The 26385-nt window shown below is 43.6% G+C and overlaps 1 protein-coding gene and 1 pseudogene across 1 annotated transcript in view; one reads left to right on the top strand and one right to left on the bottom strand.

Annotated features, from left to right (window-relative positions):
* The window catches only part of SLC26A8 (solute carrier family 26 member 8), a 75565-nt gene that overhangs the window by 30109 nt on the left and 19071 nt on the right, over positions 1-26385 (bottom strand). Inside the window, exons 4-8 of the mRNA XM_066361438.1 lie at positions 25601-25717; positions 23334-23515; positions 11713-11877; positions 10889-11038; positions 5959-6041 (exon numbers count right to left, since the gene is read on the bottom strand). Coding sequence (XP_066217535.1) covers positions 5959-6041; positions 10889-11038; positions 11713-11877; positions 23334-23515; positions 25601-25717 — 697 coding nt within the window. The remainder of the gene's footprint in view (positions 1-5958; positions 6042-10888; positions 11039-11712; positions 11878-23333; positions 23516-25600; positions 25718-26385) is intronic.
* On the top strand, positions 22740-23099 carry LOC136388072 (large ribosomal subunit protein eL34-like; annotated as a pseudogene).

Genomic DNA, 26385 nt, shown 5'->3' with positions numbered 1-26385 from the left:
TTAAAAGCTGTTATAATTCCTTGGTCTATTGGTTGGATCGAAGAGGTTTGATCCCAGATGTTTGGCCCTGGCGGCTGACTCAGTGGATAGAATGTCAGTCCAGTGTATGGATGTTCCAGGTTTAATTCCTGGTCAGGGCACACAGGAGAAGCGACCACCTGCTTCTCTCCCCCTCTCTCTACCCCTTCTCTCTCTCTTCCTCTCCCACAGCCAGTGGTTCGATTGGTTCCAGCATTGGCCTGGGTGTTGAGGATAGCTCTTGGTCCAAGCATCCATCTCAGGTGCTAAAAATAGCTTGGTTGATTCAAGCATTGACCCAAGATAAGGGTTTCTGGGTGGATCCTCGTCAGGGCACATGTGGGAGTCTGCCTCACTATCTCCCCTCTTCTCACTTAAAAAAAAAAAAAGAGGTGAGGCCTTGGCTGGTTGGCTCAGTGGTAGAGCGTCGGCCTGGTGTGCAGGAGTCCTGGGTTCGATTCCCGGCAGGGCACACAGGAGAAGCGCCCATCTGCTTCTCCACCCCTCCCCCTCTCCTTCCCCTCCTGCAGCCAAGGCTCCACTGGAGCAAAGTTGGCCCAGGCGCTGATGATGGCTCTGTGGCCTCTGCCTCAGGCGCTAGAATGGCTCTGGTTGCAACAGAGCGACGCCCCAGATGGGCAGAGCATTGCCCCCTGGTGGGCATACCGGGTGGATCCCGGTCGGGTGCATGAGGGAGTCTGTCTGACTGCCTCCCCGTTTCCAACTTCAGAAAAATACAAAAAAAAAAAAAAAAAAAAAAGAGGTGATATTTGGAGGGAGAAACAATGCTTTGCTATTGGGATGAGATCACCAATAAAAGGAGGACATTAGGGGATATTATCAGCAATAAGCAAAATCTTGACAGGTATGTTCTTCTCCAAAAAGTACTTCTCCATTGTGCTGGCATAGCAATGCAGGAGGGCGTGTTGGAAGATGAGCTGGGTTATCCATGGTGCACTGCTTCTGCAGTACACAGGTGGCGTGTGCTTATTGGTATGGCTGAAGACGCTGGGGTTCTCAGTGTGCCAGATCACAAAGGATTTCAATTTGTAGCCTGCAACATTGTCCCCAAGCAAGACTGTTATCCTGTCTTAAAAGCCTTGAGACCCGGAATTGCTTGGCCTGCTGTTGTGGACCATAAATGGCAAAATGCCATTGTAGACTTGAGGCTTAGCAAAAGGCTAAGTTCTCCCCCCACCACCTCCATATTGGCTGTGATACTGAATATTTGCACCCACCTCACTTGCTTCCTTAAGTTGCTGGAAGCATTTTACATGCCCTTCTTCTTACTCTTTGTTTGTTCAGATGTTGGTTGATCTCACTTATGCATGGTAGGGGGATTCCTATTTATGCCTTGGGAGAGTTCCTGTTTTGGCCTCGGATGTGTAACTTTGTATCAAGGAGTTCCTTGATTTGCATATGGTTATATAATAAAGCAAACTGGGGCTATGGGGCACTCCCATATTGCCATCAGCATTCAAGAGTCCTCCTGGTCCCATCCTTTTTTCTTAATAAGTCTGTTTCCTTAATTCCGCACTGTTCTCACTCAAAACCGAGAATTAGGAGCTGTGCTGGTCCGCAGCAGCCTGCCTATGGATAGAAGTTCTTTTTGGCATCCACTGGCAGAGTAGGGAGGTTTTATCCCTATTGAATATGTATTCCGGCAAGGAATTTTCCTCCACAACCAGCTTACCCAGAGTTTCCAAAAGTTCATCAGCGCTCACAGACTCACCCCTCACTTTCATGGTATGTAGTGAATCTTTAATCATTTAAACCACCCAGCTCTAGCAGTAAATACAACACTGTAGTTGAGTCTAGCCTTTTTTTTCAAGATCACAAACAAAAAAATTTTTGCTGTGGCTGCGATAGTCATGGTGCTGAGAGGGACATGCTACTGTATCTAGTCTTCAATCCAGGTCATTGGAAGTTTCTCCATGTCTGACACGGCCCTTCTCACGTTTTTGTTAGTCTTGTTGCTTTCGATGAAGTAGATCCTTTTAACAGTTTCCATCAATTCATTCTTGCTTTTCACAATCAGTGCTACAGTGGCACGGAATATGTCTCACTTGTGAGCAATAGCCGTCACTGATTTTCCAGCTCATAGTCCTTAATCGCTGTTCATTTTATTTCCAGGTCCACCCTTCAACATGACCTCTTACTAATAACCTTAACAGTCGATTTGGTATGCTTAGTGGCCACAGTGAATGGAAACAACACGAGATTACATCAAGCACAAAAGAAAATGATGCAATCAGAGACGTGGTAAACAAGATGTACGAGGCTGCTGCTGGCATAACACGGCAGACTGTTTTATAGCACACTTGTTTTTTTCATAAGTAGAAAGAGTCAATTCTAAAATAACAATAAAAAGACCCTGGCCAGTTGGCTCAGTGGTAGAGCATTGGCTCAGCATGTAGATGTCCTGGGTTTGATTCCTGGTCAGGGCACACAGGAGAAGATACCATCTGCTTCTCCACCCCTCCACCTCCACCTTCTCTCTTTCTCCACCTCCCACAGCCATGGCTCAACTGGTTCAAGTGCATCAGCCCCGGGTGCTGAAGGATGAATGGCTCCATGGAGCCTCCGCCTCAGGTGCTAAAAATAGCTCAGTTGCAAACATGGCCCAATATGGGCAGAGCATCAGTCCCAGACGGGGGTTGCCGGGTGGATCCTGGTCAGGGTGTACACGAGAGTCTGTCTCTCTATCTTCCCTCCTCTCACTTGGAAAAGAAGGGGGGGAAAAAACAGTAAAAAAAAGACATAAACCAGTAACAGTTGTTTTATCATTATCAAGTTTTATGTACTGTTCATCTTTTTCAAGATTTCTTTGGCTATATAGGATCTTTTGAGATTTCATACAGATTTTAGGGTTGTCTGTTCTATTTCTGTGAAATAGGACATTGGAATTTGGATAGGAATTGCACTGACTGTGTAGCTTGTTTTGGATACATGGAGGTTTTAACAATACTAATTTTCCCAATCCATGAGCATGGGATATCTTTTTATTTATTTGTGTCTTCTCCAGTTTCTTTTCATCCATGTCTTATAGTTGTCAGTGTACAGGTCTTTCACCTCTTTTGTTAAATTTACTCTTAGGGGCCCTGGCCGGTTGGCTCAGCGGTAGAGTGTCGGCCTGGCATGCGGGGGACCCAGGTTCAATTCCCGGCCAGGGCACATAGGAGAAGCGCCCATTTGCTTCTCCACCCCCCTCCTTCCTCTCTGTCTCTCTCTTCCCCTCCCGCAGCCAAGGCTCCATTGGAGCAAAGATGGCCCGGGCGCTGGGGATGGCTCCTTGGCCTCTGCCCCAGGTGCTAGAGTGGCTCTGGTTGCGGCAGAGCGACGCCCCAGAGGGGCAGAGCATCGCCCCCTGGTGGGCAGAGCGTCGCCCCCTGGTGGGCATGCCAGGTGGATCCCGGTCGGGCGCATGCGGGAGTCTGTCTGACTGTCTCTCCCCGTTTCCAGCTTCAGAAAAATACAAAAAAAAAAAAAAAAAAAAATTTACTCTTAGGGGCCCTGGCTGGTTGGTTCAGTGGTAGAGCATTGGCCTGGCATGCAGAAGTCCCGGGTTCGATTCCTGGCCAGGGCACACAGGAGATGCGCCAATCTGCTTCTCCACCCCTCCCCCTCTCCTTCCTCTCTGTCTCTCTCTTCCCCTCCCGCAGCCGAGGCTCCATTGGAGCAAAATATGGCCTGGGCGCTGGGGATGGCTCCATGGCCTCTGCGCTAGAGTGGCTCTGGTCACAACAGAGTGACGCCCCGGATGGGCAGAGCATCGCCCCCTGGTGGGCGTGCCGGGTGGATTCTGGTCGGGCGCATGCGGGAGTCTGTCTGACTGCCTCCCCATTTCCAGCTTCAGAAAAATACAAAAAAAAAAATTACTCTTAGGTATTTTATTCTTTTTTGATGCAATTGTAAATGGAATTGTTTTCTTAATTTCTTAATTTCTTAATTTTCTTAATTTCTGAGAGTTGGTTACCAATTGTCTACTTTTTTGATGTCAGCAGATGATACGCTAGTATCCCTGAGTAGTGATAGTCTAATTCTCTAATTCCTTCTCCCTTTCTTGGATATAATTCTTCTATAAAGTGAAACGTCTTATCAGCTATTCATACATCCCCAAAGAGCAGTTCTTACAGGGAAGGCATGAGAAATACTTGATTTGTTCCCCTTATTTAACAATTTCCAAAACAACAGGTTGGTTCCACAGCATGTTCCAAGGGTAAAAAAAATAAGTTTGATCTTAAGCATAGTTTATGTATTTGGCCAGGAAGAGCCTCAGAACAATATGTAGAGGCAATACAATTCCTATCAAAATCCCAGTGACCACTTTTGCAGAAATGGAAGAGCTGATTCTAAAATTCATCTGGAATTGCAAAACCAAAAACAAACAAAAAAACCTCTGAATGCCCCAAAACAACCTTGAAAATGAAGAGTAAAGTTGGGCGGCTCAAACTTGTCCATTTCCAACCTTGCTTCAAAGCTACAGTAACTCAGAGTGCCAGAGGGTTAGACATAGAAATCAAGGGAATAGAATGAAGAGTTCAAGAGTAAACCCTGCAGATGATGTATATATTATAGACTTGTACAATGGGAACCTATATAATTTCATTAACCAATGTCACCCCAATAAATTCAATTAAAAAATTTAAAAAACCCCAAAAATAAAAATAAACCCAAACGTTTTTGGTCAATTGATTCTCAGCGAGCATGCCAAGACCATTCGGTTGGAAAAGAGGTCTCTTCCCCAAAGGAGCTGGGACAGCTGACTATGCAAATGTAAAAGAACAAAGTTAGGCTCCTATCTTACCACACAGGGGTGGGGTGGACGCAAGTAGGCTTACAGCTGTGAGTACATGAAACACAGAGTTTATTCTTGTGTAATTATTTCTTAATTACTGCCACTAACCAGCTACGTGGATAAGTGACTTAAACTTGGTATGCCTTAGTTTAAATCTATCTCATATTAGTGGGAGGAGCAAAGGAAATTAATTATATAAAGTATCGATCCCATCATTTATGTTACTTTTTTCTGAGGGCAGAGATCAAACCTTGTTTACGGTCACATTCCCTGGTGGTCTCCTCGCTTTTTTTTTTGGCTTTTCCAATTGAACAGAATTTCAAATGAATGGAGCCATCATCAGATTTCAATGAGAACTGGTAGGACATGAGCTTAATTCAATCTGGTTGTGTCAAAATAGCCTGCTTCCTTATCCTGGGGGGGTGGGGGGGTGCTAGGCAGAATCTCTGCAGTCTTCCCTATTGAACAGTGTGAGGAAAGGAACAATGTTCTTCAAAAGCCTGCCTATGAGTCAAAACACGGCAGTATATTGCCTTTCTTAGCTAAAGGGATTCAGCTGATCAAGGTGAAAGAAATGATCATTTCCTAACAGAAGAGTGAGGCCCCCTAGTTACTGGTAGGAATTATAAGGTAAATTAATTGTGAGCCCATAAGAATTCTATATGCCAGGCTGTTTGAGGATAGCATTCTATTCAGCGTAATACTGTAATATTGCTTAGGGATACTGATTCGGTCCAAGTGGCTAAAGCCAGAAGGAACGCTCATCGCATGAACACTGAGCCCCAGGAGAGAGGCGAAGAACACAAGAGGCACCTCTCGTCCCACCCTTGAGAGTTCATCAGATGGGTATGGAGGTTGCAAAGGTCCATTATGTATTAGGGGGAAAAATGGATGAGTCTCTGTGGTATTTCTGGCATCCAACAATTCACCTGGGTGAGGCTGACCAGAGAAGAGACCAGGGATTGTCCTAGGCCTGCTCCTTTCATGGCCCTCTGTATTCTAAGATGAATGTAAACTCAGTGACCCGAATGTGGCTACGGCCCAGGACCAGTAGTGGAGACGATCGATCCGGCATGTGTGGTCGTAGGCTGAGAGAAGGCAACAGAACGGGAAAAGTAGTCTTGAAAAGTGAAGGCACCAACCTGTAAGGAATCATATCAATGATCGCCTGGCTGGTTTCTGTGGCCATGCTTATCTTGTTTGCAAATACACTGAAGCCAAGAATCTGTAGGGGTTCAAAAAAAAAAAAAAAAAAAAAGGCACACCATCATCTAAATATTATTTTCTGTATTGCTCCCGGGAGTGGAGGTACCCTCAGCCTCTGGCAGGACAGGGAATGGAACATGTGTCCTCCCTCCCCACCTCTCAGCTCCCGAAGCCGCGTTCAGCACCGTAGCCAGAATAAAAAGCGGCCTCAGCCATGGCCTTCGACACAGAACAGGGACAATCGGTGCCCCGGACTTCACTTTCCTCACAACTTGAAACATCTAGAGCAAATACGAACATGTCTCCAGGTAGTAGCTGTATCCAAGGCCTCGGTTTTAAAGGTTTTTAGATCTAGGTCCATTGTGCCCGTGTAAATAAGTGTAAGGGAGATTGTTGAGGTCTATTGAGAATCATTATCGCTGACTCACCCTAATAATATGGAACAGCACTTGATAACACAAAGAAAAAGGCCTTCAGCAGAGCAATTACTTGTCTTTTTTTCCTCTCCATTCATTGATTTCTAAAATAGTAAGTCTCCCTCCCTTCCATTTCAGCAACGAGGAAAATAGATAACCTAGCTGCTATTATACTTGTGAAAACTTCACACCAGAGTGAATTAAACCAGAGACGACAAGCACTCAATGCCTAGGTTTTAAAATAGTAATTTTAGAGTTGCTCTACCCCATTCTCCCAACTAACTCAGACATCTTTCCCCAGCATCGACTCTCCGAGCCCAGCCGGACACTGAGCAGGGTAGCAGCTGGCCTGCTCGGGATGCTACGACCAGATGAGGACCCCAAGGAAGCCTACAGATCAGCATGGAGGTGGCCAAAGCGGGTCACAGCTAGAGTCAGAGAAGACAAGTTTTTGTTTTTATATAATTAAGGGACAAGAAGGGTGGCAAGTGGCCAAGTATAAAGATAATACTTTCCAGTATGTAGATAGATAATACTTGCTCATAAAGGAAAAGAAAGAACATATGAAAAATTAGAAAGCAGAAATAAATCACCCAAAGGCAACTACTATCAACAATTTTTTTTTGATGTTTGCTGTACAGCTTGACTACAGACACAGAAATAAATTATGAACATATGGCATGTATCTTTTTTTTTTTTTATAGCTATGGGATCCTTGAATTATTTATCAGAATATGCTACCTGGGTCCCAGAGGCAGCCTTGAAATCTTTCTCCTATTTGAGACTCCCACCTTCAGGACGGCCCAGACTGCCACCAGGTCCCTGCAGCGCATCGAACCAGTAGCTGCTGCTTCTTTTTTAAAAGATTCTATTTATTGATTTTACAGAGAGAGGAGAAAGAGAGAAGGGGGAGGAATGAGAAGCATCAACTCATGGTTGCTTTACTTTAGTGATTCATTGATTGCTTGTCGTATGTGCCTTGACCGGGCAAGCCTAGGGTTTCGAACTGGCGACCTCAGCGTTCCAGGTCCATGCTTTATCCACTGCGTCACCACAGGGCAGGCCCCAAACTACGTCTCTAATCCCTGTTATGTGGCAGAAAGTGTTCCCAATCCCTTGACACGTGTATAAGTAGTATACTGCAGGCTTCCATAACCTTTGAGTTTAAATTAAGTCACACACAAAAAGTTTAATACCTAAATTACAATCATTCTAAGTCTTCAACTACTTGGATAGCGGGGCCTCAGCTTCCTCCCTGGCCTCACTTCATGATGCATCCTAATTATTTACCGAATTCTCCAAAGGATTGTCTCAACGGTGGCACACAAACCCACCTGTCAGCCACGGTAAACGGCAGCACCCTCGGGGCACGTACTTCCCTCCGCTCCTAACAACCCTAACAGCTAACGTCCGCCGCCCGCGAGGTTGTTTGAAGGAATAGGACTACGATCCCTGTTGCTAGTGTCTCTTGAGAGAGGGTTGATTTCTGATGACACGGATGGGTTTCGAGGGCATTACGGTAAGTGAAATATGCCATATGGAGAAAAACAAATACTGTATGGTGTCACTTACATGTGGAACCTAAAAACAAAAGCAGTCACACTCGTGGAAACAGAGTAGAAAAGTGGTCGCCAGGGGCCATGCGGTGCGGGAAATAGGAAAAGGTTGATAAAGGGGTACAAACTTTCAGCCATAGAATGAAGAAGGTCTGAGGAACGAAATATATAATGTGGTGATTGTCGTTGATAACTCTGGGTTGTATAATTGAAATTTGATAAGCAAATAAAGCTTAAAATGTTCTCACCCCCCAGCCCCTGAGAAAAGAGATGTGTGAGGTGATTGATGGGTGTGTTAATGAACATATACATACATATATATGTCAAGTCACCATGATGCACACTTTAAATATATTACAATTGTCTATGTATGTCACTTATATCTTGATAAAGCTGAAAGGGGGGGGAGAGAGAGAGAGAGAGAAAGAGAGAGAGAGAGAAAGAGAGAACTGATGTCTGTGTCACAGATGCCATCTGCTGGTGACTCCAAAGCCTCAGTTTCCTAAGGAGCCAGAACGGGGCTGGGTTCCGTGGCAAGAACTTGCCCTGACTCCACCCCTCAATGTCACACATCTCCTGGCACAGGTCTGCAAACGCTGCCTCCTGGCCGCCAGGGCACCATGGCTTGTGTACAGTGGTTTGAAGAGTCTTTTGTAAAAGCAGCCTCTCAGCTTATATGTCCTGTATCAATTAATAGCTTCTCAGCTACTCCAAGGAAGAAAGAATCAGGCACCTCTATAAGAGGTTGTCAACAGCAATGGGATAGAGTTGGGTATCAATTTCCCAAGCAGTTCCCATGCTGTTTCAATCATGAACTGTACCGACCTGGGTTAGTTAGGATAGGATAGATAATGCCGCAGCCACATGCAACCCATGAGGTCCTAATGCATGACAGTTATTTTTTAACCGCCCAAACTCTGTTATGGGTCAGTGACCCTTCAGGGTGGTTTCTTAGCAAAAGGTGTCTTGTGGGTCCAAGCTAATTCTGTCTGCAAGCTCTGTCATCTCCACATACAGCCCCTGCGCTGGCCACAGCAGGGGGAGAAAGTATATGAGGACTCACACCCTGTCTCCTGTGCTTTGGCTCCAAAGCCACATGGTCTTGCCTAACTACAAGGGTGGCTGGGAGACAGGGGAGTACATAGACATTTGGTCCACTTTAACTGTCTCTGCAACACAACACTTATTTTTCTTTGATTTTTTTTAAAGTCAGTGAGAAGAAGGGAGGCAGAGACAGACTCCCACATGCACCCAGACTGGGATCTACATGGCAAGCCCACTAGGTGGCGAGGTTCTGCCAATCTGGGGTGTTGCTCAATTGCTCAGCAACCTAGCTCTTCTTAGTGCCTGAGGCAGAAGCCATGGAGCCTTCCTCAGTGTGCGGGGCTAGCTCACTCAGATTGAGCTATGGCTGCAGGAGTTGAAGAGAGTGACAAGTGAGGCGGGAAGAGTGGAGAAGCAGATAGGTGCTTCTCCTGTGTGCCCTGACCAGGAATTGAACCCAGGACATCCACACACTGGGCCAACACTCTACCACTGAGCCGACTGGCCAGGGCCAACAGAACACTTTTTAAGGGGAAAAATAATTCTCAAAGACACCCAAAGATTCAGCAACCCTAATCTGAAAAATACTGACTGAAAGAAACCTGAGCTTTATTTATGAAAACGTCTTTATCATGATAAAGTTTTCATTGTTAACGGCAAAAGATCAATTCTATCAGTTGATTTTAAAAAAGGAAACAAGGAGTGTTATTGTGAGACAGTAGGGAGCCACAGCCCTCCACTTGCTAGTGACCGGGATCAGGTAATGTGTTTCACCTCGGGCCTCCCTCAGTTTTGTTACTGTAGCACAGTGAGAATAGAAGGAGGCTGTACCACAGTATGATTGCAACTATACTAAAATAGAAACAATATTTCTACGTAGAAGAAGATGGAAATGCCCATCACTGAGCATAGTCCTGTTATATATTAATACATGTTTGGAAGATTGTAGTTGACTGAAAGTATTGTTGTTGACTTTGAGTGGAGCAGCTATAGGAATTTCTTCTTCTTTTTTTCCTTATTTATGTTTTGCAAAATTGTTATGATGAGCCTGTATTACTTCTATAAGGGGGGGGGATTTTATTTTTTATTGAATTTATTGGGATGACATTGGTTAATGAAATAATAGGTTTTAGGGGTGAACTTCTATAGGACATTATCTGTACTTTATTTTTTAAATAGTATGAAAAAGAGGCAATAGATGAAAGTCCTTTGAAGATACCTTTTTCAAATACAAGGTAGCATTTAAAACGAAATGTATTTAGCTTTGTCATAATTCAACATGTTTTTTTTAAATCATTATTTTTACAGTTTTTCCCTTCCTTAGTTTCTTCTTATTTAATTTTTTAAAAATAGGTATTTTAGGCCCTGGTCAGTTGGCTCAGTGGTAGAGTGTCAGCCTGGAATGTGGATGTCCTGGGTTCAATTCCTGGTCAGGGCACACTGGAGAAGCAGATGGTTGCTTCTCCACCCCTCTCCCTCCTCCTCCCCCTTCTCTCTCTCTCTCTCTCTCTCTCTCTCTCTCCCTCTCTCTTCATGTCCTGCAGCCATGGCTAGATTGGTTCCAACTCATCAGCCCCAGGACCCCAGAGGCTCCATGGAGCCTCTGCCTCAGGTGATAAAAATAGCTAGGTTGCGAGCATGGACCTGGATGGGCAGAGCATCGGCCCCAGATGGGGTTACATGGTAGATCCCAGTTGGGGTGCATGTGGGAGTCTGTCTCTCTATCTCCTCTCCTCTCACTTGGAAAAGAAGAAAAAATAATAAATAAATAAATAAATAAATAAATAAATAATGAAAGATAAGTATTTCAAATAATCTGAATCATGAATTTGAGACATCAAAACACCTACCAGAAAAGCTTCCATGGGAAACTCAATGGGGTACTGATTGAAGGCCATCCTGATACATTTGTTGATTCTCAGAGCGACAATGGCAGTTAGAAACAGTAGGATACTGGTGGAATTAGCTTTTGGGAGAGACATACAGTAGTTAACTATGTTCTGAAAGAAAACAAAATTACAGAGGCTTAGAAAGGAACATATAATTGCCTAAATCTAGAAAATGACACCCTTTCTAGATCAGTTCAAAAAGAAGTCCCTAGGCAGTGTGTGGCTGGGGACAAGAGCCTTGACCAACTGGGTAGATAAGTATCTTTTATTATGTTGAAAAAGTGATATGAAAAGACAGCAATGTCCAATGAGGAAAGGACACACTTGATATATTTCCGTGTGACACCGAGGACCCCTGGAGCTCTGTTTGTTAGCCTGGTCTTGATTTCATTTCCCTGGACCACGTTTGTACTTTAAACTCCTGTGCCATTCCCTTGCATTCAGGGGTTACTTTGCCATTGATATTCTGTAGATGTCTTTAGGATACGTGTCTGTTATGAGGCACGCAATGGGAAGAACTGTGCTAGCTGTCGTATCTTAAAGATCAAAATTTTAATGTAAATCGTGTGAGTTTAAAACGCTGGGAAACATGGTTAGTGCCACTGGGAAGCGGCCCTACTGGTGTCTGCAGTGGATCAAGACGGTGGATCTAGGAGAGAGAGTATGATTTCCAGGACCCTCTGGACCCAGCCGCCCATGCGGGAGTGTCTCCACTTGGGTCCACTTCTTTTAGGGGAGCAAGGGGAGGGACATCTGTGATTTGGTTGAGAGTAGAAATTACTCACATAGAAGAAGGAGAGAGGACCAGCGTGGAAACTTATCATAAATCCGAAGATACAAGTCAGCTGGGACAATATAATGTGTAGCGCTGTGGCAGTCAGGTAAGCATTGATAGCCGCCTCCGGAAGGTAAGTGCTTACGAAGCCAAAACCTAACAAGCCCATTGATAGCTGCAGGGGGTTCCGATGGAAAAAAAAAAGAAAAACAGAGGCAGAATGTCATCAAACCAGAAATGGCACCAGGTAAATTCTCTGGGGGGGGGGGGGGTGCTCCAACAAAAAAGTTAGTTGAGGCCGCTTTGATAACTTCTGTTTCTCCTTCTCCAATCGATTGAAATTAATGAGATACAGTAGGTCCTTGGTGTTCGTTTGGAAGCTGCCTACAGACTCCAGGCCACACTTCTTTCTTCCCAAGCACTTAAACTTAATTTCTTGCTTAATCTACTAACTTCTTGATTTAAGGTTAACAGGAACAGAGGGAACAGAACAAGCCTTTGCCTTTTTAAATTTCACCCTCTCATTAGGGGTGCTGAGAACTCTCTCCAGGAGATGTTAACATTCCCCTGAGGAAAGCAGCTTTCCACAAGAGAAAAGACGGTTGAACAAACCCGAGCTCCAGCTCAAACCTGGCCTTTGACTCTTTATCAAGAACGATTAAACCAAATTTATGTCTTCAGCATTACATAATCATATATAGGTATAAAATATAGTATTTTGCATGCACATATGCATATATAATATATACTTTTAAAATGTTCTGTAATATAGACAAAATAAATTATACATATTTCTAAAAATACAAAGGATCTAAAGAATAGACATCAAACTATTAATAGAAGTTACCTTTGGGGGATGGGATTAAAAGTCAGTGGCAATACTTTATAATTTATACAGTGTACTTTATTCCTTGAGATTTTTTTTTTTTGCAATCGACATATTCATTTTTTCTAATAAGAAACCATTGGAAAGTGATGGATAGAGAGTGGGCTTCAATCCCCTTAAGAGAGGAGGTGAAGAAAGCTGGCACGGCCCAATGAAGACATGGGGGAAAGAAAAACAGAAGTCAGGACGCCTTCTACTGTCACCACCTCATCTTGCACTGGACTAGAAGCTCTCAGAAAACAGACTTGGAAGAGTACATCTTTCAGCGCTCAAAGCTTTTCGTTTTAGCCCTGGCTGGTTAGGTAAGTCACTTAGAGTGTCATCCCACAAGGACCAGGTTGTGGGTTCGATCCCCGGTCAGGGCACATACGGGGAGCAACCAGTGGATGCACAACTAAAGTGGAACAACAAGTGAGTGCCTCTTTCTTTCTTCCTTCCTTCCTTCCTTCCTTCCTTCCTTCCTTCCTTCCTTCCTTCCTTCCTTCCTTCCTCCCTCCCTCCCTCCCTCCCTCCCTCCCTCCCTCCCTCCCTCCCTCCCTTCCTTCCTTCCTTCCTTCCTTTCTTCTTTTCTTTCTTTCTTTCTTTCTTTCTTTCTTTCTTTCTTTCTTTCTTTCTTTCTTTCTTTCTTTCTTCCTTCCTTCCTTCCTTCCTTCCTTCCTTCCTTCCTTCCTTCCTTCCTTCCTTCCTTCCTTTCTTTCTTTCCTTTCCCTCTCTCTCCCTCCTTTCCTCCATCTGTCTCTCTAAAATCAATTTGTTAAAAAAACAAACAAAAAAGCTTTTTGTTTCTAAGCTTCCCGTCCTTCAGCTGGGTGCTGTCCTCCCCTTAATTTCCTGTCATTAAAATGCTCGCTTCTGCTCCAGTCAAGCCAGTCCCCTGTCTGTCTTTTGTGTGATTGGCTGATTTCTACTTCTGTGCTTATGCATGAACCCCTCTGTTTTTGCAGTCTCTGCCCACCCACGTCCATCACCTCCTTCAAGAGCTTAATGAAACTTCCCTTCTTTAGGAGGTGTGATGAAAAGAGCAAGATTCCTGCAGATGGAGAACTCTTCCGTCCTGGCTCTGCCACTCATCGGCTGTGTGAGTTTGGACAAGTTAACTAAACTCCTTGAGCCTCAGTTTCCTAATGTATAAATTGTGACTAATACTCAACAACAGGGTGTTTTGTATAGATTACGAGATACAACACCTGTCCAACTGTTACATGGTATCAGAATCTGTGTTAAAATAGTTTTCTAGGGAACCATTTTCAGTCTGACAGAGTTGTCCTGTGACATGAAACCTATCTGCTATTCTTTTTTTTTTTCTTCTTCTTTTTCTTTAAGTGAGAAGTGGGGAGGCAGAGAGACAGATTCCTTCATGCTCCCCACCGGAATTCACCCGGCAAGCCCCCTACTGGGTGATGCTCTGCCCATCTGGAGTCGTTGCTCCATTGCTCGGCAACTGAGCTATTTTAGCACCTGAGGTGAGGCCAGGGAGCCATCCTCAGAGCTCAGAGCCAACTTGCTGCAATAGAGCCATGGCTGCAGGAGGGGAAGAGAGAGACAAAGAGAGAGAAGGCAGAGGGGGAAGGGTAGAGAAGTAGTAGATGGTCGCTTCTCCTATGTGCCCTGGCCGGGAATCAAACCCAGAATGTCCATACACCTTGCCGACGCTCTACCACTGAGCCAACTGGGCACGGTCTATCTGCTATTCTTATAGAAAGCAAGTGCTAAATGTTCAATCAATGATAGAAAGGCACAATAAATGGTTGTTTCCTTCCCAGACAACTCCAACTCAACTAAAGGTTATTCCTTTATTCTACATTCTTTTGACACTAAATGCTTCACTTTTATTAATATTAGTTTGCACTTTTAAGATTATCTAGAGCACAGATTCTGGAGGTAGAGCATCCTGAGCCTGAATCCCCGTTTGGGATCTTATTAGCTATGTGACCTTGGGCAATTCACTTAACCTCATTATACCTTTGTTCCCTTAAAATCAGAACCACAGTAATATCCACCCTCAAAAAGGAGGTATTGTGAAGATCAAAAGAGATGATATATATAAAGTGCTTTGAACAGTGACTACCACATAGAAACGCATTAGATATTATCTTCTAGTTCAGAGTTCTTTAAATTTATACTTTTTATTTTCAATAATTGTAGATTGATAAACAGTTGTCAGAAAAATAACAGAGAGATCTGGTGTACTCTTTATCTGGTTTTTACCAATAGTAACGTCTTGGAAAAACTATAGTACAATACCACAATTAAGACACTGATGTCGCCTGACCAGGTGGTGGCGCAGTGGATGGAGCATCAGACTGGGATGCGAAGGACCTAGGTTCCAGACCCCGAGGTCGCCAGCTTGAGCGCGGGCTCATCTGGTTTGAGCAAAGCTCACTAGCTTGGACCCAAGGCCACTGGCTCGAGCAAGGGGTTACTCGGTCTGCTGAAGGCCCGCGGTCAAGGCACATATGAGAAAGCAATCAATGAACAACTAAGGTGTCACAACGAAAAACTAATGATTGATGCTTCTCATCTCTCTCTGTTCCTGTCTTGTCTGTCCCTATCTATCCCTCTCTCTGACTCACTCTCTCTGTCTCTGTAAAAAAAAAAAAAAAAAAATATATATATATATATATATATATATGGACACTGATGTCAAAACAGTCAAGATACAAAATAATTCCGTCACCACAAGAATCCCTCCTGTCCTTTTAAAGCCAGCCCCCTCTCGCCTCTTACCTCCCACCCCTACTCCCTTCATCCTATTACCTCTACCTTCATCTTTAACCCCTGGCCACAATCTGTTCTCCATTTCTATAATTTTGTCACTTCAGGAATTTTACATAGGAATCACAAATATGTAAACTTTCCTTTTCCAATTTAATTTATTTTTGTTCTTCATGATTTCCTTCCTTCTGCTTATCTTGGATCTAATTTGCTCTTGTTTACCTAGATTCTTGAGGCAGGAGCTTAGACTATTAATTTGAGATCCTCTCTCTCTTCTATTGTATGCATTTTGGTGCTAAAAATTTCACTCTTGACACTGCTTTGGCTGTGTCCTGCAAATTTTGGTATGTTTTCTTTTCATTACCCTGATGTATCTTTAAAAAAACTTTCCCTTGAGGCTTCCTCTTTGACCTATGGAATTATTTAGAAATGTGTTGTTTAGTATTCACATATTTGGAGATTTTCCTGTTGACTTTCTATTATTGAGTTCTAGTTTGATTCCACTGTGGTTAGAGGACACTCTGATATAGATATTTTTTTCACTTTCCATCACCTTATATTTGTCCCTCTTTATACCCATCTCCCCACCCTTCCCCTTCCCCTCCCCCACACCTCCTTGCCCCTGGTAACCACTTCACTTTTGTCTATGTTCATGAGTCTTAGTTTTATATCCCACCTATGTGTGAAATCATACAGTTCTTAGCTTTTTCTGATTTACTTACTTCACTCAGTAGAATGTTCTCAAGGTCCATCCTTGTTGTCATAAATGTCACTATGTCATCATTTCTTATGGCTGAGTAATATTCTATTGTATATACACACCTCATCTTCTTTATCCAATCCTCTGTTGAGGGTTCCTTTAATACACTGATATGAATTCATTTAAATTTATTCAGGTTAGTTTTACGGCTCAGAATGTGGTTCATCGTGGTATATGTTTGTGAGTCATTGGAAAAGAATGTGTGTTCTTCTGTTTTTAGATGGACCATTCCATAAATATCTCAAATCCTGTGAGTTAATAGCATTATTGAGTTTTATTTCCTTGCTGATTTTCTATCTAGTTGTTTCATCAATTATTGAGAGAGGTATGTTGAAGTCATCAACTATAACTGTGTTGTTTATTTCTCCTTTCAGTTCTTTAGTTTTGTTGCACATTTTGTAGCTCTGTTGTTTGGTGCATACATACTTTGAGTTGCTATGTCTTCTTGGTAGAGTTATCCTTTTATCTTTATATAATATTCCTCTCTTCCTCTGGTAATTTTTTTAGCTCTGAAGTCTACTTACTAATATAGTCAATTTTGCTTTCCTTTGATTTATATTTATATGCCATATCTTTCCATCGTTTCACTTGCAACATTTCTATATCATTCTATTTGGTTTTTTTCTTGTAGACAGCATATTTTAAAATATATCCATCTCTATTTTTAGTGTAAATATCACTATGTTAGGACTTACGCTTGCATATTTCAGTTTGTTCTGTTTTCATTTCTCTTCCTCTTTTTCCTGACTTCTGCAGGTTACTTGAACATTTCTAGAATTTCATTTTTATTTATCTATATTGTTTTTGGGTGTATCTCTTTGAGTAGCTTATTTAGTGCTTGCCTTAGGCATTACATTATATATTACTCACAAAAATTAGGTGATATTTCAAAATGCACTTTCAAGATCAGGGAACATGCAGATACTCCAGTACTTTTGGCCTTTTGTATAGTGCATTTTCACTAATGAAATAAAAGTTGGTTTTGCATCTCATTTGCATAATAGAATACCTTTCTTTGAACGATCATTTGCTTTTCTGATGTTCTTGTTTAATAAAAAATAATCAAATGCTTCTTTTTTTATCACTTCATATTCACTTTGAAATATCCCTTAATTTTTATGAGCAATATAATAACCTATTATAGTCTACTGGTGTTGACATTTTACCAGTTCCAGCAAAGTATAGAAACCTTACCTCCCTTTGTTTTGTTTGTTTGTTTGTTTTGAGAGAGAGACAGACGGGGACAGACAGGCAGAAAGGGAAAGAGATGAGAAGCATCAATTCATAGTTGCAGCACCTTAATTGTTTATTTATTTATTTATTTATTTATTTTTGTATTTTTCTGAAGCTGGAAACCGGGAGAGACAGTCAGACAGTCTCCCGCATGCGCCCGACCGGGATCTACCCGGCATGCCCACCAGGGGTGACTCTCTGCCCACCAGGGGGCGATGCTCTGCCCCTCTAGGGCGTAGCTCTGTTGCGACCAGAGCCACTCTAGCGCCTGGGGCAGAGGCCAAGGAGCCATCCCCAGCGCCCGGGCCATCTTTGCTCCAATGGAGCCTTGGCTGCGGGAGGGGAAGAGAGAGACAGAGAGGAAGGAGAGGGGGAGGGGTGGAGAAGCAGATGGATGTCTCTCCTGTGTGCCCTGGCCGGGAATCGAACCCGGGACCTTTGCACGCCAGGCTGACACTCTACCACTGAGCCAACCGGCCAGGGCCTGCAGCACCTTAATTGTTCATTGATTGGTTTTTTTTTTTTGTTTTGTTTTGTTTTCATTTTTTTCTGAAGCTGGAAACGGGGAGAGACAGTCAGACAGACTCCCGCATGCGCCCGACCGGGATCCACCCGGCACGTCCACCATGGGGCCACGCTCTGCCCACCAGGGGGCGATGCTCTGCCCATCCTGGGCGTCGCCATATTGCGACCAGAGCCACTCTAGCGCCTGGGGCAGAGGCCACAGAGCCATCCCCAGCGCCCGGGCCATCTTTGCTCCAATGGAGCCTTGGCTGCGGGAGGGGAAGAGAGAGACAGAGAGGAAAGTGCGGCGGAGGGGTGGAGAAGCAAATGGGCGCTTCTCCTGTGTGCCCTGGCCGGGAATCGAACCCGGGTCCTCCGCACGCTAGGCCGACGCTCTACCGCTGAGCCAACCGGCCAGGGCCGATTGTTTTTCATATGTGCCTTGTGTGAGGGGCCCCAGCTGAGCCAGTGACCCCTTTCTCAAGCCAGTGACCTTGGACTTGAGCTAGTGGCCTTGGGCTTCAAGCCAGCAACCTTTGGTCAAGCCAGTGACCATGTGGTCATGTCTATGATCCCACACTCAAGCCAACAAACCCATGCTCAAGCTAGTGAGCCTGTGCTCAAGCTGGCAACCTTGGGTTATTAAACCTGAGACCTCAGTGTCCCAGGTTAATGCTCTCTCCACTGCATTACCACTTGTTCAAACATCTTTTTTGTATATAAAAGAATTGTTTTAAATATTTCTTCTATATACATTTAAAAATAGTTCTTTTATATACATTTGAACTACATCAGATAATGTTATAATTTTGTTTCAACCATTAAACATAATTTAGAAAACCCAAGAGGACAAAAAATTTACTATTATATTTTTCATATTTTTACTCTTTCCATTGTTCTTTCTTCCAGATGTTTCAAGATTCCTTCTTTTGCCATTTCCTTTCTTTTTTTGTGTGTGTGACAGAGACAGAGAAAGGCGCAGATAGGGACAGACAGGAAGAGAGAGAGATGAGAAGCACCAAGTCTTCATTGCGGCACCTCAGTTGTTCAGTGATTGCTTTCTCATGACGTGCCTTGACCGGGAGCAGGCAGCAGAGCAAGTGACCCCTTGCTCAAGCCAGCAACCTTGGGATTCAAGCCAGCAACCTTTGGGCTTGAGCCAGCGACCATGGGCTCATGTCTATGATCCCACACTCAAGCCAGCAACACCATGCTCAAGCTGGTGAACATGTGCTCAAGCCGGATGAGCCTGTGCTCAAACTGTGACCTTGGGGTTTCGAACCTGGGTCCTCTGTGTCTCAACCTGACACTCTATCCACTGCACCACAGCCTGGTCAGGTGCCATTTCCTTCCTTTTTAGGGAACTTCCTTTAGCCATTCTTCTAGGACAGTGGTCAAACTCATTAGTCAACAGAGCCAAATATCAACAGTACAACGATTGAAATTTCTTTTGAGAGCCAATTTTTTTAAACTTAAACAATATAGGTAGATACATTCCTTATCGAGGTAGCGCCCACACATGGTATTTTGTGGAAGAGCCACACTCAAGGGGCCAAAGAGCCTCGTGTGGCTTGCGAGCCACAGTTTGCCAAACACTGTTAGGGTAGGTCTGCCTGTGACAAATTCTCTTAGGCTTCCTTCATCTGAGAATGTTTTGAATTCTTCTTCATTCTTGAATGATATTTTCACTGGGTATATGTTTTTGGATGGATAGTATTTCAGTGGACCAAAAATATTGTGCCACTTCCTTCTGGTCTGCATGGTTTCTGATAAGGAATCTGCTGTCATTTGAATTGTTTTCCCCTGTACGTAAAGTGTTTCCTCTCACTGCCTTCAAGACTTTTTTTCCATTGTTTTCAGAAGTTTGACTATAATTTGTCGTGGTATGATTTCTACGGAATTTCTCAGCTTCTGAAATCTGTAAGATTAGATATTTTGCCAAATTTGGGGAGTTTTCACTTATTTTTTCTTTAAGTAATTCAACCCCATCTTTTTTCTCCTCTTATTCAAGACTCTTTTCTTTTTTCTTTCTTTTTTGATTTGAGAGAGGAGAGAGAGAGAGAAAGAGGGTGGGGGAGGAGCTGGAAGCATCAACTCACAGTAGTTACTTCTTGTATGTGCCTTGACTAGACAAGCCCAGGGTTTCAAACCAGTCACCACAGCATTCCAGGTTGGTGCTTTATCCACTGCACCACCACAGGCCAGGCTCATTCTGGACTCTTATGACATAAGTGCTAGATCTTTTTTTTTTTTGTTTTTTTTTTTCATTTTTCCGAAGCTGGAAACAGGGAGGCAGTCAGACAGACTCCCGCATGCGCCCGACCGGGATCCACCCAGCACGCCCACCAGGGGGCGATGTTCTGCCCCTCTGGGGCGTCGCTCTGTTGCAACCAGAGCCATTCCAGTGCCTGAGGCAGAGGCCACAGAGCCATCCCCAGTGCCCGGGCCATCTTTGCTCCAATGGAGCCTCGGCTGCGGGAGGGGAAGAGAGAAACTGAGAGGAAGGAGAGGGGGAGGGGTGGAGAAGCAGATGGGTGTCTCTCCTGTGTGCCCTGGCCGGGAATCGAACCCGGGACTCCTGCACGCCAGGCCGACACTCTACCACTGAGCCAACTGGCCAGGGCCAGATCTTTTGTTATAATCCCATCGTTCTTGAGGTTCTGTTTCTTTTTTTCAGTCTATTTTCTCTCTGTTCAGATTAATTTTTATTGTTCTTTCCTCAAGTTCATTGATCCTTTCCTCTGTCTTTTCCATTCTGCTGTTGAGCTCATCCTTTACATTTTTAATGTTGCTTATTGCATTATTTTAGTTTGAAATCTCTATTTTGGTTCTTCTTTATATTTTCCATTTATTTTCTGAGGATAGAGTACTTTTTTTGTTTGTATCTAGCATATTTATAATGGTTTGCTGAACCATTTTTTTTTTTAGGATGGCTGCTTTAAAATCTTTCCAGACAATTCTGATATCTCTGTCATCTCAGGGTTAGAATATTTTTATTGCCCTTTTTTTTTTCATTCAAGTTAAGATTTTCCTTGTTGATGGTATGACAAGTGATTTTCAATTCAGTTGTACATTTGGGTACTGTGTTATAAGATTCTAGATCATATTTAAACCTTCAGTTTTAGATAGCTTATTTTGACGAAGTGTTGGCAGGGAAGATAGAGGCTTCTGCCTTGTTATTGCCATGTAGAAGTAGAAGTCTGGGTTCTCATCTCAGCCTCCACTGACACCTGAAGCATGAGGGACTCTAATACTGCTGGGAGAAGTGGGAGTTTGGGCTCCACACTAGGCCCCCACCGATACTGTCCGGCTGGAATGCCTGTACTTCTCCCCAAATGGACATCACGACAGAGGCGGTTGTCCTCATAGCTGCTGTGTGGAGGTAACAGACCGACTCTTCACTAGGCCCCCTCTGGCATCACCCCAGCAGGGACTAGGAGGGGTGTCTCATTATTGCCCAGCAGGGATGAAAGTTCTGACTCTATCTGGCCTTCTCTGACAGTACCCCACTTAGGGGTGGATGGGCACCTCATTACAGCTGAGCGAGGATGGAAGTCTACGCTCCCCACATGCCCTTTACTGGCAGGAATGGTGGTGATATCATAATAATTCTGTTCTTTCTTGGTGTTAGTCTGTAGTAGATCAGTTATTGTATAAATGTTTTCAGTCTTGCTAGCTTTTCCTGGTCCTGTGGCAGACTTCTGACTTTTGCTGGAGTGTTTGTTTGTTTTTTGTCTGCTCCCATTGGTAGTTTGGGTTTCTGGCCTCCTCAGCACCAAGATTAAGGCCTAGGAGTCAAAAAGAACACCAAGGGGACTCACTAATGTGTTGTTCTTTGTGTCCTGAGGTTCTGAGCCCCCTTGCCTTCTTTGTTCCGCCTCACAGTCCTCTCACATTAGTTTTCTACGTACTCTTCCAAGGTGGCTAGTTGTACTAAGCTGGAGGAACAGGGGAGAGTGTATCTATTCCATCTTCCTGAAAAGGAAATGTCTCCTCTTTGATTAAATAAAAGAAACCTGAGCCTCAAAGGAGAAGACAGAGGCCTATCCTGGGCCACTTAGATAATTAATAGGTTGCTGACTTATTACCTGTTATTTTGTCTTTTCCTACAACATTGGATTTTTTTTTTCTTTTTTTACTGCAGGAATGATATCTTCTTTAAAAATTTTGGTCTCTGTTGAAGTACTACGTTTATGTCTCTACATCCAGCAACTATAATTTACTGATGTTTACTAACACTCTGCGCCAAGTGTTTTGCGTGCATCTTCTCAGTTAATCCTCACAAGAACCCCACAAAACTGATATTATTATTTCCATTTTATGCATGAGGAAATGAAGGCCCACAAAGGTAAGGTAATTTAGGTATGTTTATTCAACTGGCAAATGTCAGTGCTTGGGTGGGGTGGCCCACCATAATAGCTTGCTTTTGTAGGCTCGTGATAAATCCTTACTGAACCAAAGATAGTCCCAGAGTAGATTAATGAAGATTAGCTCTCGAGTGGGTTAATTGAGAAAAAGAAATAAATCTGGAACATGTATTTTCAGCTAAATTGATTGAGCTTTAGATGGTAGACTCTCAGAGAAAAATGAAGGCATCGTCAAAAATAAACTTTGATACTTTAATAAGTCGTTGATATTGTTCTTCTTTAGCTGCGGTCCTGTCCTTGCAGAGAAAGGATTCCAGGTTGGACTCCAGTGCTTACCAACCCAAAACACAGTATCTGAGCCTATCAGTGTTATTCTTGTTGAAAGAATATAAAGGAATTTGTAAAAACATGAGATCATGAGTAGAATCTAACCCTTTGTCCCTAGGACCTTCGTTTCATCTTAGAGAAGAGACTGGTAAGAATGTTTCGTAGCTCATCCAAAATCAATGGTGGGTGGCTTTGTCCTCTTTTGGAGACAGTGTCTTCAGGCGTTCACAAGGGTCCAGAGTTTAATGAACCGGCAGAGGCTGGCCTACAACACAGCCTCTAACAAAACCAGGCTGTCCCGAACCCCTGCTAATCAGATTATTTGCCTTTACACCAAGAAGCTTGGGAAAGCACCCAAATCTGCACGCGGTGGGTTGCCGAGGCCGGCTTCGCAGCGTGGGTGTGGTGAGACTTAAAGTTCTGATGAGCTTGTTTAAAATAAAAACACACATCACAGGGCCTGTACTGGATCCACCTGTGCTAAACGTGCCCATGTCAGGATCAAGTGTGCTTTCCTTACCGAGGAGAAGAAAGTCATCGTGAAAGGCATGATGGCATGAGCACACAGTCAGAAAGCTGAATTTAAAAAAATGAAGCTGTTTTGAGTAATAACAACAAAACTTCAAGTCAACGGTGGATGTTTCCCGACAAGGGAGAAGTTTTGTCACAGTCTATCCACCCGTCCTCCAGATTCTCCAAAACTACTCACTGAAGTCCCAGATGCATCCTAGTAGATTACGGGAGTAACTAAAGGAAGGGGAGGTGTCTATGTGTATCCCCTTTATTAATTAATTAACTTATTTATTTATTCTTCAGAGGGTTGGAGACTCAGATCCTACCTGAATGATCCCAGTCAGAAATGTTGTAGATGCCACCACACTCAAGGATCTGTTATAGGCTGTAAAGAAGAAGGGCTTAGAAAAGTCCTCTTTGATGAAAGTTCCCAGGATCATGTGGCCACTGTTGAATGGGTTCAACTTCAGGACATTAATCATCAGAGCGCTCACAAGGAAGAAGGAACCTATGGAAGATGATGTGGAGGCAGAGGTGAGGTTTCAAGTCCAGGTACACCAGAGGTACTGACAAAATCAAGGCGTGATCTTATGCTGTTTTGTCCCTGATCTGAGGAACTTTTTATTTCATTTAATTTTAATTTTTTTTTGTATTTTTCTGAAGTGAGAAGCGGGGAGGCAGAGAGACTCCCACCCACATGTACTCTACCAGGATCCACCCGGCATGACCACTAGGGGGCGATGCTTTGCCCATCTGGGGCGTTGCTCTGTTGCAGCTGGAGCCATTCTAGTGCCTGAGGCAGAGGCCATGTAGCCGTCCTCAGTGCCGGGGCCAACTTTGCTCCAATGGAGCTTTGGCTGCAGGAGGGGAAGAGAGATATAGGAGAGGTGGAAGGGTGGAGAAGCAGATGGGCGCTTCTCCTGTGTGCCCTGGCTGGGAATCTAACCCAGAACTTCCACATGCCAGGCGATGCTTTAACATTGAGCCAACTGGCCAGGGCCTAATTTTTATTTTATTTTATTTTAAAGCGTCCATTGAGAAGTTAGAAAGAGCAGGGAAAGAACTCTGGCTTCACAAACTGTGACCAAGTCACAGAATTTAGTTCTTGGTGGTTCGGGTGTTAACCTCTCTCATTATGGGCATATTGAGTGGGATGCAAAGAAAATTGACTGAAAATAGATATCAGGTTCCGTTGCTGTGCCTGCTCGTAGAGGTGGTGAAAAGTGAGGTGGTGGAGAAAGTATCCGATAGAAAGCTAAACAATAATGATGAAAAGAAAAATAATATCTAACATTTACTAAGGATTTACTAGGTGTTCAATGACACTGAGCTAAACCTGTTTCAAGCATAACCTCATTTAGTCTTTACATCGACATACTCACATATAAGAGCAAAGGCAAACCTTACTTTTAAATGACCTGTCAGAAACAAAATTCTAATAGCCTTTACTATCAGTATTCAGAAATAACTGTGATGTGCCTTGGGAATATGGGAATGAAATTGTTCACTCATGTTGAAATGTAAAATTGACACATAATGGATTTTAATAAAAGTATGTGATATTGTCCCTGGCCAGGTGGCCTGGAGGATAAGGCATCGTCCTGGCACACCGAGGTTGCGGGTTTGATTCCCGGTCAGGGCACGTACAAGAAGCAATCAATGAGTGTACAACTAAATGGAACAACTAAGCAGAACAGTGAGTTGATGCTTCTCTCCCTTTGTCTCTGTGTGTGTGTGTGTGTGTGTCCTTTTCTCTCCTCTCACTTCCTCTCTTTCTCTCCCAAATTAATGGGAAAAAATTTTAAAAATATATGCGATATTGCCCTTTAAAAAGGCAGAGTAGCACTCCACATCTCGAGGAATGGGATAGTCCCAGATTAAACAAACCTCTGGAGAAAGGGTACGTCAGTCAGAATGATCAACGTTGGTTGCGTGGGGAAGCCCAGGAAAAGGTACTTCTTCACTGAGCGGATGTTGGCAATGCCCTTCCAAGACTGTTGGGGCATCTTATGATTTGATGTCTATGCAGGTTCACCTAGTAAATGTGAAGTAAACGTGCTGATGACGTGACCTCTAACTAGTTTGGTTCCTGTAACAGTCACGTCGAATTTAAAATAGTCGATGAACTTTTAATTCTGAGAAAACACTCACCCTGTTGATTTGTGTGCTTTGAGTACTATGACCACATTCTTACATTGTAAATTAATGAACTGACATGATCAGTATAAATCAGGCCCATGGCGTCCGGTTATCATGGGGCCAGCCGAAAGATGGGTCCACTCTAAAAGTACTGGCAAAATCCTTTCTGTATCTTCCTGGTTGAGGGCAGTCAGACTCCAGTGGGTGGTAACCTCGGGAAGCATTTCCTTAAATCCTTTGGGAAATCTGTTTATCTGGTGGTAGTGTTAATAATGACACACTACAAGTGCACAGTTTCTAAAATTTAAACACTTATCCTACAGATAGAATGTCCATCTCCTGTCTCCTTTCTTTCTACCTTAAACAAACATAGCTTTAACTTGGGTTCCTTAGCGACAAGTATATAATTGAGATGGGGACGTCACCCACCTTGTGGTTACAGCACTGAACTCACCAATGGACAGTTGATGACATGATCCAAAAATTACGTAAATGACTGAAGAGCAGAAAGCTGCATATGAGATATTGAAGGGAGGAATCAGTTGCCTTGCCAGCAAATTAAACGTCAGGACTGAAAAGCAAAATGATTTCAGTAAGAAACGGTAGCCTGGCTTTTTTAAAAGTCACCTTGAATTTAAAACCATAAAGCATATTTAAAGTAAAAATGGTCTACGTACACATAACAGCTGACCCAGTGTGGTACTAGGATCCCTTGGCATATGGCCTTTCATGAGTACCTTTTACGATCTCCGTTGATTCCTAGCTTCTCTTGCTGTTGTACCACACGGCTTAGCACCTGAGTTCTAAATCACAGGCTCTATCTAACACCTTTCTCGGTGTGTTAGGTCTTCATGCAAATCATGAAAGCCAACCTCACAGCAATCAGACCCGAGCTTCCCAGAGCTCAGAAGCAGCCCCGCCCCCAGCCCCAGCCCCGCCCCCAGGCCCAGCCCAGTATGACAAGGCCCTGGTCATTCTCCAGGACTGAATGAAGATGGAGCTGGGCAGCAGGACAAGAAGGACACTTAACCGACTGGATTCCAAGTTGGTATGCGTTGCCTCCCAGCCATACGCTATTACGTACTTTTCTAAAAAGCACCATGAGAATCAGGAAAGCTGTTTTGTTTTGTTTTGTTTTTAAAGATCTTATTTATTCATTTTAGAGAGAGAGAGAAAGGGGCAGGGGAGGAGCAGGAAGCATCATCAACTCCTAGTAGTTGCTTCCCATCTGTGCCTTGA

Source organism: Saccopteryx leptura, chromosome 1 (assembly GCF_036850995.1).
Source record: "Saccopteryx leptura isolate mSacLep1 chromosome 1, mSacLep1_pri_phased_curated, whole genome shotgun sequence".
Taxonomy (NCBI): domain Eukaryota; kingdom Metazoa; phylum Chordata; class Mammalia; order Chiroptera; family Emballonuridae; genus Saccopteryx; species Saccopteryx leptura.
This window is presented reverse-complemented; position numbering and strand designations above follow the sequence as displayed.